General features: G+C 44.4%; 1 protein-coding gene across 6 annotated transcripts in view; it reads left to right on the forward strand.

The window, feature by feature from the left end:
- ATN1 (atrophin 1) overlaps positions 1–12,004 on the forward strand; it is a 200,559-nt gene that overhangs the window by 119,402 nt on the left and 69,153 nt on the right. For all 6 annotated transcript variants that reach the window (XR_013598479.1, XR_013598477.1, XR_013598476.1 and 3 more), the window contains one exon: positions 79–192. Coding sequence is in view for 2 of the 6 variants with exons in the window: in XM_078651530.1 (XP_078507656.1) it covers positions 79–192 (114 nt within the window). In the remaining 4 variants the exon portion in view is untranslated. The remainder of the gene's footprint in view (positions 1–78; positions 193–12,004) is intronic.

The raw sequence follows: 12,004 nt of genomic DNA on the forward strand, positions 1-12,004 counted from the left end.
CATGCTCTTCCTCGCACACTCCTCCCCCTTCATCACCTTCCCACTCACATCTTTCTGTCCTTTTTCCATCTCTTGCAGAAAGGGAGACCTGAGGACCCTTCTGCCTGCAAGAATAACAAGCGCGACCGTCAGAAGGACACCTCAGAGAGTAAAGGGGAGGGGTCTAAGCCCCCCAAGAAGAACAAGACAGAGGTGGGTTTATTTTGACGTATACCATCTGTGCTTTGAATGTAGAAGCTGTCACTGTGTCCCACTCCCCCCTCATGTGAGGAAGGACAGGCTCCACCAAAACCTGCAGGATAGACAAGTTGCTGACACCTTGGTAGACCACACCCAAAAAGGGCTCAAACTCTGAGAGGAAGAAGGGTATATGGTAAAATGTAATATTCTAACCTCTTCCTGGAAGAAGTTTTGGTAGATACTACTTTGACAGCGTTGGACAGCTTGCTTGTCCTTTCTGAGACACACAGGGAAACTGCTCTTGTGGTAGAAAGTGTGTACTGTCATCAGACAAGTCAGTACATGTTTCTGTCTGTCTCTGTCAGGGAAAGGTCTAAACTCTGGTCTCCAAGTGGGAAGGCACTTAAGTAAGGTTGTTCTCCTGCTTAGAAAAAAACCTAGACTGCTGGAAAGCAGGAGGCAGCCAAGTAAACAACACCTGCTTCTGCTTGGGCTGGCCTAGATAAACTGTTGTGTACAAGGCATATGAGCTGCAGATCTCACACTTAGCATTAGATCGCCACCTGGTGTTGGGCTCGGATGATTGCATGTTGTTGTCGTCTTGGAAGAAGTCTTTGTAGTCACGAGATAGGTGACTCCTCCCTCGGACGATAGTGGGCATGGGCATCGACTCCATCCTTAGATAGTTTTTTTCCGCCACTTGGTACGGATGAAACTCTTCCGCTCCGGTTCGAAATCTACTTTCTAAGTAGTTTGACGCGAAAAAACGTACTTAATTTCTTCCAAATAACTTTTTAAACATCGACTCGACTTCATCGGCTCGATTCCGGTCGCCGACGCGGGCCGTTGGGCCTATCCACGCCATGAGGCCTACAGATCATGGAAAGGACGCCATTCAAGAATGCCCCCAGTGTGGAGCAAAGTTTCCGCACAGCGACCATCACAAGGTCTGTAACCTGTGCTTATCACCTGAACACGACGAGCCCAGCTGTCCAGCCTGCGCATCCTTTCGATCGAAGAAGACCATCGGAGATCGAAGGGCCCACTGACACATCATGCAGAGATCAGCTCCGGAACTGGTGGACATCTTCGACGAGGGCCCAGATGTCCCAGAAGATTTCGAAGATTTCGAAGATCTCGAAATCGTATCTGAGGCAGATGACTCCGATGACTCCATCACTCCGGGTCAACCTGTGATTACTACTGCCCCTACCCCAACCCCCCCACCGAAATCGAAGGCAATGGTCAACACTCCGCCTTCTGGGCACAGTCGCGACCAAAAACTTACTTCAGGAGCCCTGCCTTCGAGCCCGGCTCCGAAGAAAATCGAAAAGCCTTCCGGTAGCTCGAGACCGAGCAAACCGTACGTTCCGATCCCACCAGCACCGAAACTGAAAGAAGTCCTGGATTCGAAACCCGCCCTGAAACCGTCGACTTCGAAAGATAAACCGGGCCCAAACACGCCCATACACAAGCCGGCTTCGAACGCTTCCATACCGACGAAGCCAGCTTCGGCTCTGAAACCAAGATCTTCGGAGCCAAAACCTACACCAAAGGACTCTATCACGCCTCCTAGGGCTAAAGACAAAGACAAACAACCATGCTCGGAACTGAAAAAATCGGCGCCAGAAGAGGAGCTTTTTCATCCTGATCCTAAGCAGAAAAAGATCTATATTGATCCAGAGACAGGACATGTTACCACTGCAGCATATAGAAAGAGGAAGTTCGACACAGCACCTGCTTCTCCAGTGCCTGTGAAGAAGGACTCTTCCACATCGCCTATGCACCCTTCTTCTCCTATACTTCCTTCTAACCCACCTCCACTTCCTAAACCTATTACACCTCAAAATTCTCCTCCTCATAACGATGATGATGATGATGTCATGGGGTGACCCAAATGACCCGTTTATCTACCCAAATGATCCACCTGATTTGGATTACCCGGTCACACAAGACGTACCGGACATCCCAGATCCACAACCATACCCGTCAAAACCATCTCCTCCTGAAAATAATATCAGGTTTGGACATTTAATCAATAGAGCTGCCATCCATCATGGTGTCACAATGCACTCAGATGAGGCTGAGGAGGACTTTTTATTAGATACTTTTGAACAATCCCAAAAGTCAGTACAAATATTACCCATGATTAAAGGGGTCCTTAAGCATGCCCCCGAAGTGTTTCAAGATCCTGTACGTGCTAGGATTATAAACCCCAGAATAGAAAAGTAATCTAGGCCTGCCCCTGGAGATCCTGCCTATATTAAGGGACCGCTACCCTTAGATTCTCTGGTCGTTTCCAATGCTAGAAAGCGCGCTAACCCCCCCCCCCAAACCTCAGGAGAAGCGCCACCTCCTGATAAAGAATCTAAAATATTAGACTCTTCAGGTAAAAGAATAGCTGCCCAAGCAAGCAATACATGGCCCATAGCTAACACACAAGCTCTGCTCGCAAGATATGACAGGGCCCATTACGATCAGTTAGAAACACGACTACAGCATCTACCTGACCACTATAAAGCACAAGCAAATGATCTTATCCAAGAGGGTAAGCTAATCTCAAATGTATCAATCAAATCTGCACTTGATGCAGCAGACACTGCCTCTCGAGCAATAAATACTAGTGTCCTCCTTAGACGCCACGCATGGCTAACCTCAGGTTTTAAACAAGAGGTCCAGACTACTATCTTAAACCAGCCATTAAACCAACAACAGCTTTTTGGGCCCGCTGTAGACCCAGCACTAGAAAAAATGAAAAAGGACACAGAGACTGCCAAATCTGTGGGAGCTTTACAGTCCCCACAATCACGAGGCTCCTTTCTTCGCTCCTTTTACAGAGGAGCCTCTAAACAAATGGGAGCAGACAATTCATCTTCCTTGAAAGCCAATACACAAACATCCCCCAACAGATGATATTTTAGAGGCGGATACAGAGAAAACAGCAATAAAAGAAGAGGTTGAGGTAACAACACCCATCGTACCTCCCCCACCACAAAACAGTGAGATTAGCACAGTTCCTACCTGTCTGGAATTCCATCACAACAGACAGGTGGGTGAGACAAATTAACCAGTATGGTTACTGCCTAGAACTTACAGCTACCCCTCCACATGTGCCACTCAGACAGCGTCCAATGTCCACAGAACCTCTTACGCTACTAAAACAAGGGGTTCTCTCATTGCTTCAAAAAGACGCAATAGAGATAGTTCCCTTACAACATCAAGGAACAGGGGTTTATTCGCTGTACTTCCTAATACCCAAGACGGACCAGACACTAAGACCAATTCTCGATCCCAGGCCCCTCAACCTATATATACACTCAGATTATTTTCACTGGATCACTTTACAACAAGTGCTCCCACTGATACAACAAGGCGATTTCCTTGCAGCAATAGATCTCAAAGACGCCTACTTCCACATTCCCATACGTCCTTCCCACAGGAAGTATCTAAGGTTTGTTCTAGACGGACAACACTATCAGTTCAAAGTCCTTCCATTCGGGGTAACAACTGCACCAAGAGTGTTTACAAAGTGCCTTGCAGTAGTAGCAGCACATCTCAGAAGACAACAAATCCATGTCTTTCCATATCTAGACGACTGTCTGATAAAAGCCAGGTCATTCAATCAGTGTGTCCAACACACTCATCAGACAATTCAAACATTGCACAACTTGGGGTTTACTGTCAACTACACCAAAGTCAAATCTCCAGCCCTCCCATATACACCAATATCTTGGGGCTACATTAAACACCTCTACAGCTCTAGCTTATCACAGTCCAGCCAAAATAGCAAGCATTCAAGCCTTAGTCACTAAATTTTCAAGACCAACACTCTCTCCCAGCCAGAGTGTTCATGCAACTAATAGGCATGATGGCATCTTGCATTTGTATTGTACCATATGCAAGACTTCAAATGCGTCCATTACAGGAATGTCTAGCACATCAGTGGAATCAGGCTCAAGGACAACTTACAGATCTGGTGTTGGTGGACAGCCGCACACATCGCTCTCTGCAGTGGTGGAACACCATAAACTTGTCCAAAGGCAGTCCGTTCCTCGAACATGTTCCACAAATAGTACATATATAAAACAAAGCTGTCTTGATCCGGATGGACAACGTGACAGCCATGTACTACATACAGAAACAAGTAGGGGCACACATTTTCTGCAACTGTCCCAGCTTGCACAGAACATTTGGAGATGGGCCCATTCCACAAAAATATATCTACTAGCTGAACACCTTCCAGGAGTTCACAATCAGATAGCAGATCTGTTAAGTCAACAGACGCAATAGATTCACAAATGGGTGCTACATCCACAAGTTCTTCTACTATTTTTTCACAAGTGGGGCCAACCAGACATAGATCTGTTCGCCACACACAACAGCGCAAAATGCCCAACCTTTGCCGCCAGGTTTCCACATCCATTGTCCGGTTTCCACACCCTTTGTCCATGGGCAATGCGATATGGATGAACTGGTCAGGCAGATTTGCGTACGCTTTTCCGCCACTCCCACTAGTAGTACGCAAGCTCCGACAACAGTCTCTCAAACTAATCTTAGTAGCTCCCACATGGGCACGCCAACCGTGGTTCACAACGCTGCTAGAACTCTCTCTACTTCCACACCAAAGACTGTGCCTGTCCCCATCCATGTTAACGCAGAACCGTGGAGAGATCACACATTCAGATCCAAGTTAACTGAATCTGGCGATCTGGCTCCTGAAGTCTTAAAGTTTGGTTACCTTAACCTGCCACCAGACTGTATGAACATCATTAAAGAAGCCAGACGACCCACTACTAGAGCTTGCTATGCTGCAAAATGGAAAAGGTTTGCCATTTACTGCACCAATAATCATAGCAATCCACTGGATGCTTCCATCAGAATATAATTTGCTATCTACTACACTTACAAAGATGTAATCTAGCATACTTATCTATACGTCTACATCTTGCAGCACTTGCTGCATACTTACAAAACAGACCACATTTGTCACTATTTAGAGTGCCTGCAATTAAAGCATTTATGTTTGTAGTTTTCTCTCCACCACATAAAGGCAATCCCATCTCTAAAGCTGGTATTGCAAGGTGGATTGTAAAATGTATCCAAATATGCTAGCAAAAAGCACATAAACAATTCCTACTAGAGCCCACCCCACACGCAAGCTAGGAGCCTTTATGGCTTTCTTAGGGAACATTTCCCTAGAAGACATCTGTAAGGCAGCAACATGGTCTACAAATCACACCTTCACTAAACACTATTGTGTTGGTGTGCAAGCCAAGCAGCAAGCTGCTGTAGGCCAAGCTGTCCTCAAAACTCTTTTCCAAATTACTGCAACAGATACAGGTGACCACCGCTAGGGGAGATATGGCTGTATAGACTATGCTAAGTGTGAGATCTGCAGCTCATATGCCTCGAACGGAAAATGCTACTTAACGGTATTCATCTGTTCTTGGCATGTAGAGCTGCAGATTCTCACACGTGTTGGGTACGGATGTTTGCACTTTGTTTTTGTTCGAAGAAGTCTTTCCAGTCATGAGGTAGGTGACTCCTCCTTTCGAAGATAGTGCGCATGGGCATCCTTTCGAAGATAGTGCGCATGGGCATCGACTCCATCCTTCGATTGGTTTTTTTCACCATCGGGTTCAGATGTGTATTGCTGCGCTCTGGTTCAAAATGTTTGCAGAGTGGCTGCATGAAATATAAGGACCCCTCAGCAAACTTTTGGTGACCCGTGAGGAGCTGACTTTCTAACCACCTTTTGCTTGGTCACTCAGCTGCCCTGCAAAGTTCTAGCTAAACAGCCTGACACTTTTTGTTTTTCTTTTACATCAGTAATTCTTCGGTCTTCTGTGCGACCGGGCCCTGTTTTTATCAGCACATTTCTTCTGAAGACTTATACTACAACATCCTTGAGTTCTCCTATTACCGCTCTTTTTCGCTTTCCTGTTGTTAAACTAACTGTATTTGGACAAAAGGAAGACCAGTTTACACCCTTTCTGCCATGAAATGAATCCAGAATTATAATGGCTTTTCCATTTGGAGGTGAAAATCCAACCTTCCCTCTTGTAAGAGGTAGTCTCATTGGTTACAAAATGTAACAATTGCTTCTGCTTGTTCGGTGGTCAGGCTCTGCCTCCTAGTGGCAGGATTACGAAGTAGTCCTTAAGAAACCAGCAAAAGCTTCTGTTAGTGTACACACAGAAGAAAGAACAAACTGAACTCTCTAATGGCAGAGCCAGAAGCTACTACTTCTGCTTACTCATGTGCAGTTGATTGATTTGATCCTGTTTTCTAATGGCATAAAGTGGGTAAAGATGCTAAGCGAGCAAAGAAATGTTCTACTTGTCCACATGTGGATACGGGTGGGGCGCATAGTGGTTAGATTCTTGCTTGGAGTAGAAAAAATTAGATGTATATCGAGCCAGAGACAATTTCAGCTAGTCATTGTGCTGCCCTGATCTCTTATGTTGCCCCTGTTTAGCAGACAATTTGAACTGAAGTTCAAGAGAAGACCTCCCACCCGAAGGCACGCGGGAAAATTATACTCCATGTAATTCGAATCTGCAGTCGAGAAGCTTCACCGGGTCTGGTGGCTCAGTGAATGAATTCATCCACTGCAATAATCTCTGTTGACCTCAAGCACACAAGTTCTCTTCTAGGCTGTTCTACTAAGCCTTTCATCCTACTGAGTTGATGCAATGAGTGCCATGGAAACTAGTTCATATAGCGCCAATATTCTCAGAACTTGAGCTTTAGAAATACATATTATGTTGCTGCTACTGCTGAGCCAGATATGTGCACGCTTGGTAGTTTAACAGAGATGTACAGTCATGAAAATCAAATTCTGAGACAGAGAAAGTGTGTGTAACGTTTATGTGAACAAGCGAGGTAATACTTTTTAGTTGGCCTCACCTAAGATATATGGGCTTAATCCTCAGTCCCAACACACCAGAACAAGTCCAGATTGTTGCTGATGTGGGAGAATGTGATAACGTTTGTAGTGAATTTTCTGTTGTATTTAAGTTTGAACTGGGCGTATTGAAAGGGTTTTAACACAAACTAATTTTGATGTGTACTGATAAACCTCGTGTCCATAAAGTGAGAAGGGTTCCCAAATTTATAATGAGACTGTTAAAGTATGAACTGGCAAAGTGGCTAAAGAACGATATTGATGAAATTGAGTCTTTAGAATGACTTACACCTGTTGTTCTGATGGCTAAGGATGGAGGTTAACGCAAAAAAATGTGTCAACCTCTGGGATCTTAGTAATGCATATGGGTTGACCACTAAACCTTTCCAAATATTTTGGAGACCTTAGGAAGTTTATCTGAAGCTAAAATGTTTCATTGTTCTGGACCTGTTGTATGCTTATCATCAGGTCCTATGCATGCCTATGGCACCTAACATGTTTGTGACAGCACTGGCGGCTCGTGGTTTCAGCACATGCCCTGTGGGTTAGTCTCTGCAGCAGCTTCCTTCCACCTTGTCATGAAAAGAGTTTTGGAAGGGGTTTCTCAAGTGTTTTATTTTAAAGATGGCATTGTGGTCTGTGGGAAAGATAGTGATGATCTTGGTAGGGTTCTGAGATAACTTTTAATGCATCTAGTTGATTGTGGTATCGAGTGTGTATGTGGTACCGGCATTTAGTAAGGTCCACGTGATTAATTTTAGAACTACTAATTATGCATCACCTTCATCAGTCCTTCATGGCAGGTATCTAAACTCTTGTCGGTCTCAACCGCCGCTTCTGCGAAGGGTAAAAAGTATGGTTTTCATTACTTTCTCTAACATACTTTAAGCAGAGTGACATACATTTTGGTCCTGATGAATGCTGAGAACCTTTTGATCTTTATAGGCAGAAACATGTTGACCAGATCATAACATAGGGGGGACATCTATAGCCCTATTTCACTTAGCTTGGTTTTAGCCTATCCATTGGGGGTGCCAGGATAAAAATTATTTTCACCCACCAAGAGATAGTTTTAACTCACATACTTTATTTTGCACTCTACCCATCTCAAAACCTTAGCTTGGATGACCAAAAAAACCCTCCCTCTCCTCTACTATGGGGGAGTTGTATCCGGCACTGAGTGCCTTGCGGTCCCAGTGTGAAGAGGGGAGCCAATGATGACGCATGTCACTCGAGGGTGAGTGAGGGTTCTCGTCTTAACTTAGCAATGCTTCCAGGTTTTATACTCCCCCTTTATTGTTATTCCATCTGTGTACTTCTATGTGAGATAGATTTCATTGAGTAGTACAGTGGACGGTGATAATCACCACAATGAGACCCTTTATTGTGAGGTAACAGTATATAGTCCCTCTTGATAAAGATCGGGTCAGATTACTTTTGGGATTGGTAGAATTTTATTGCAGTTTTGTCCATTTTTCCGGCGTGGTGTTACCGTAATGATCTTTCGCCAGGAAGAGCTCCAAGTTTGTGTGGTCACTAGACTGTGAAACTGCTTTTAATTCCATCAAAAAGGATTGGAAAAATGCCTATTCTTGGTCATTTTGATGTGCAGAGGAATACCATCTTAACCATGAATGCGAGTTTAAGAGGCCTAAGTGCTGTCTTGACTAAGTTAGTTGAGGGTGAAGAACGATGGCCCCATTAAGAGACATTGATGAATTAAGTTTTCTTAATGGGGCCAGAAAGTACTATTCAGTGATCAAGAGAGTGGCTTTAGCATCTGTTTGGGATATCCAGCATTTTAAATTATTTTTATGGGGGTCTTCCATTTGTTGAGGCCTGGCCCCCTGGTACAAATATTCTCACTAAAGGGTGGTGAAAAAATTACTCTACGTATTAAGCATTGGGTGGAAGCTCTGGAGGAATGTGATTTACATGTTTAGTATGGATCAGATGTGTGGAATTGTGCAACAGATTCCTTTGAGAATGATTGTTATGATGAAGATGTAAATTTGATGAGCTGGGTGCAAGAAGATGCAATACAGAATACTAAATGGGAACAAGGTAAAGGATGAAGTGTTTCGAGATGTAATGGTGTTTGTTGTCATTTTGGTTTTTCTCAAGCGAAATTATTTTTGAGGGTTAAAGATGAGTTATCTATATGATGGGGAATTAATGTGAATGAATGAATGAATGAAATTTTAACTTCTAGAGCGCTAACTTTGCCCAAGGGTGTCAAGGCTTTATTGCGGAACCAATGTGCAGACAAAGTGAAATGCTCAGACTGAGTGAGATCTGTGTGAAAAGCCAGGTCTTCAAGGCTTTACGGAAGAGAGAATGTGACACCTGGCCAGTGAGGTCTTCGGGGAGAGTGTTCCACAGCTTGGCAGCAGCAGTAGAAAAAGCTCTGCCTCCCCATTTCGCCTCTTTAAACCTTAACACTGTTAAAAGATTTGTATTCGCAGATCTGAGCTGTCTAGTGGGGACATAGCGTTGAAATATTGCCGTAAAACCATCAGGGCCTAAGCCGTAGTAGGCATTATGTGTCAGGCAGAGGGTTTTAAAAAAGATCCTTTGGTCCAGAGGAAGCCAATTCAGCGAAATGAGAGAGGCAGAGACAGAGTGGTATTTCGGAAGATCCATCACCAGCCTGGCCGCAGCATTCTGCACCAACTGCAGCCGTCGCACCAAACCTTTATTAATGCCCAAATAGAGGGCATTACAATAGTCCAATCTGGACATTATCAAGGCAATAACAGCCTGTTTGCGTGAGGCAAATGACAGGAAGTGGGAGACTTTCCTGAGAATCCTGATTATCCCAAAGCAGGTGGAAACTGTCCTACTAACCTGCAGGCTCATAGAGAGGCAATTGTCCACTATGACCACTAGATTTTTCCCATTGGGTACAGGACAGGGGCAGCTCCCAAGCGTGTCCGGCCACCACTCATTGGACCAGATGTCCTGTTTGCTGCCAAAGATCAAGACTCCAGTCTTCTCCCCGTTCAGTTTCATGAAAGTTTCCACCATCCAGGGGGAGACTGTCTGCATACAGTTTCTGAAATTAGTGGCTGAATCCCTAATACTGTGAGTGATGGACACCATTATTTGGGTGTCATCAGCATAGGACAACACCTCCAACCCAAATGATCTCGCCACTTTAGCCAACGGGGCCACATAGATATTAAAAAGAGTTGGCTCAAGGAGGAGCCCTGTGGAACTCCACACCACAGGGGATTTGGGGCCGAATAGAATTGGCCAAGTTTCACGGTCTGTGTCCGATCCCAGAGAAAGGAAGGCAGAAGCCCCAGGGCCGAGCCCCCGATCCCCATCTCTCTGAGACGTTCAACCAGCCTCAGAGGGGATAGGGTATCAATAGCTGCGGTGAGGTCAAGTAGGACCAGCAGTGTGGTATGCCCTGCTTCCACCTGAGTGCGGATGTTATTGAAAACAGCAGTTAATACGTTTGAGAGAAAAGATCTTTTATTTGGCGCATGAATGGTACATTAGCGGTATTCTCGCCAAGATAGAGTGATAGAAACATAGCCGTGGCCAGGAATGGACAGCCAAGTGGAGGCGATAGTCAAAGATTGTGTGATCTGTGTACTTTGTGCAGGAAATGACTATACTCACACAGTTGCTCCACTTTCGCCAGTGGTGGTCACTGAGGCGCTATAGATTAAAGTGGGGATGGATACATTTGGTCCATTTGATCAACTTAATGGGAATGAACATTATGTGCTGTTATCGGTAGACCGTGCCTCCAAATGAGCGTTGACCAGATGTGTCAGCTCTGTGAATATGCGATTAGTTATGGACTTTCTTGAAAGAGGAATTTCCTAGCAAAGGTGGGCCCAGATACATAGTAACTGATAATGGTGTTCAGTTTATCTCACATAAAATGTAGGGTTTTCTTCAGGGAAAGGCTGCTGTTCATTTGAAAACTGCATTTTATACACCACAAGCAAATGGACTTGCTGAGCGAATGAACAGAGTGGTCAAGTCTTGTGTGCAAATAACAAACAATTCTTAAAAAATCTTTAAAGAAGATTTGAGGAAGACTTGGTGGGCTCACTGTACTGCTCCCAATAATGAAACCCAGGCGTCACCATTCTTCTATCCGAGCTGAAGGGCATCGAGTACCAAACTCTAGCCTGCATGGCTGAGTGGCATACAAAAGTGCGAAACTAGATGTGAGGGTACGTGCACCAAAGCGACTTGCATAGCAGCAAAAGTTCAAGCTCATATATGATAAAGAATAGAGGATGCTTAAATGGATTTGGAAGGTCTAGGGTATGATGCGGGTAAGGAGGCCATGACATGTGAAGAAGGGAGGGTCCAAGTTCATAGTTTTACTATGTTTAAAGTCAAGAAACACGAATTGTGATGGACATTGGATCAACTTGGAGCATTCAAATGCTGAACTGGATATTCTCCTTGCAGTCCCTACAGATTTGTATCTTTTTTTTTTTTTTTTTTTTTTGTTTAAGAATTTTTATTAAGCATTAAAAAGTGATACAAGAAACATGTCATGAAAAATTAGGAAAAAGTACATATGAGTGTAATAATAATTAAAAGACATCAATCTACAGGAATTTATATAGAGAAAAGAAAGGTAAGAAAAGATAGAAAGGAGAAAGAAGAAAGGAAAGGATTGGAAAGGAAAAAAGAAAAGAAAGAAAGCAGAGGACAGGGAAAGAGGAGAGGGGAGAGAGAGGAGAATAAACTCATCTGGGCTAGTTGGTGTTACTGCTCACACACACCACACACATTCTAGGAATAGAAAGACGCCTGGTGAAGAGATTATGGACCAGTGTTGTGACTCGCCTTTATAAAGTACCCAGGAGTAACATGATGTATTTCGAACCTGGTGAGGTCATGTGGCATGGGGGGAGCTGCAGATTCCAGATGTGGCAGTTG

Source organism: Lissotriton helveticus, chromosome 7 (assembly GCF_964261635.1).
Source record: "Lissotriton helveticus chromosome 7, aLisHel1.1, whole genome shotgun sequence".
NCBI classification, from domain to species: Eukaryota; Metazoa; Chordata; class Amphibia; order Caudata; family Salamandridae; genus Lissotriton; species Lissotriton helveticus.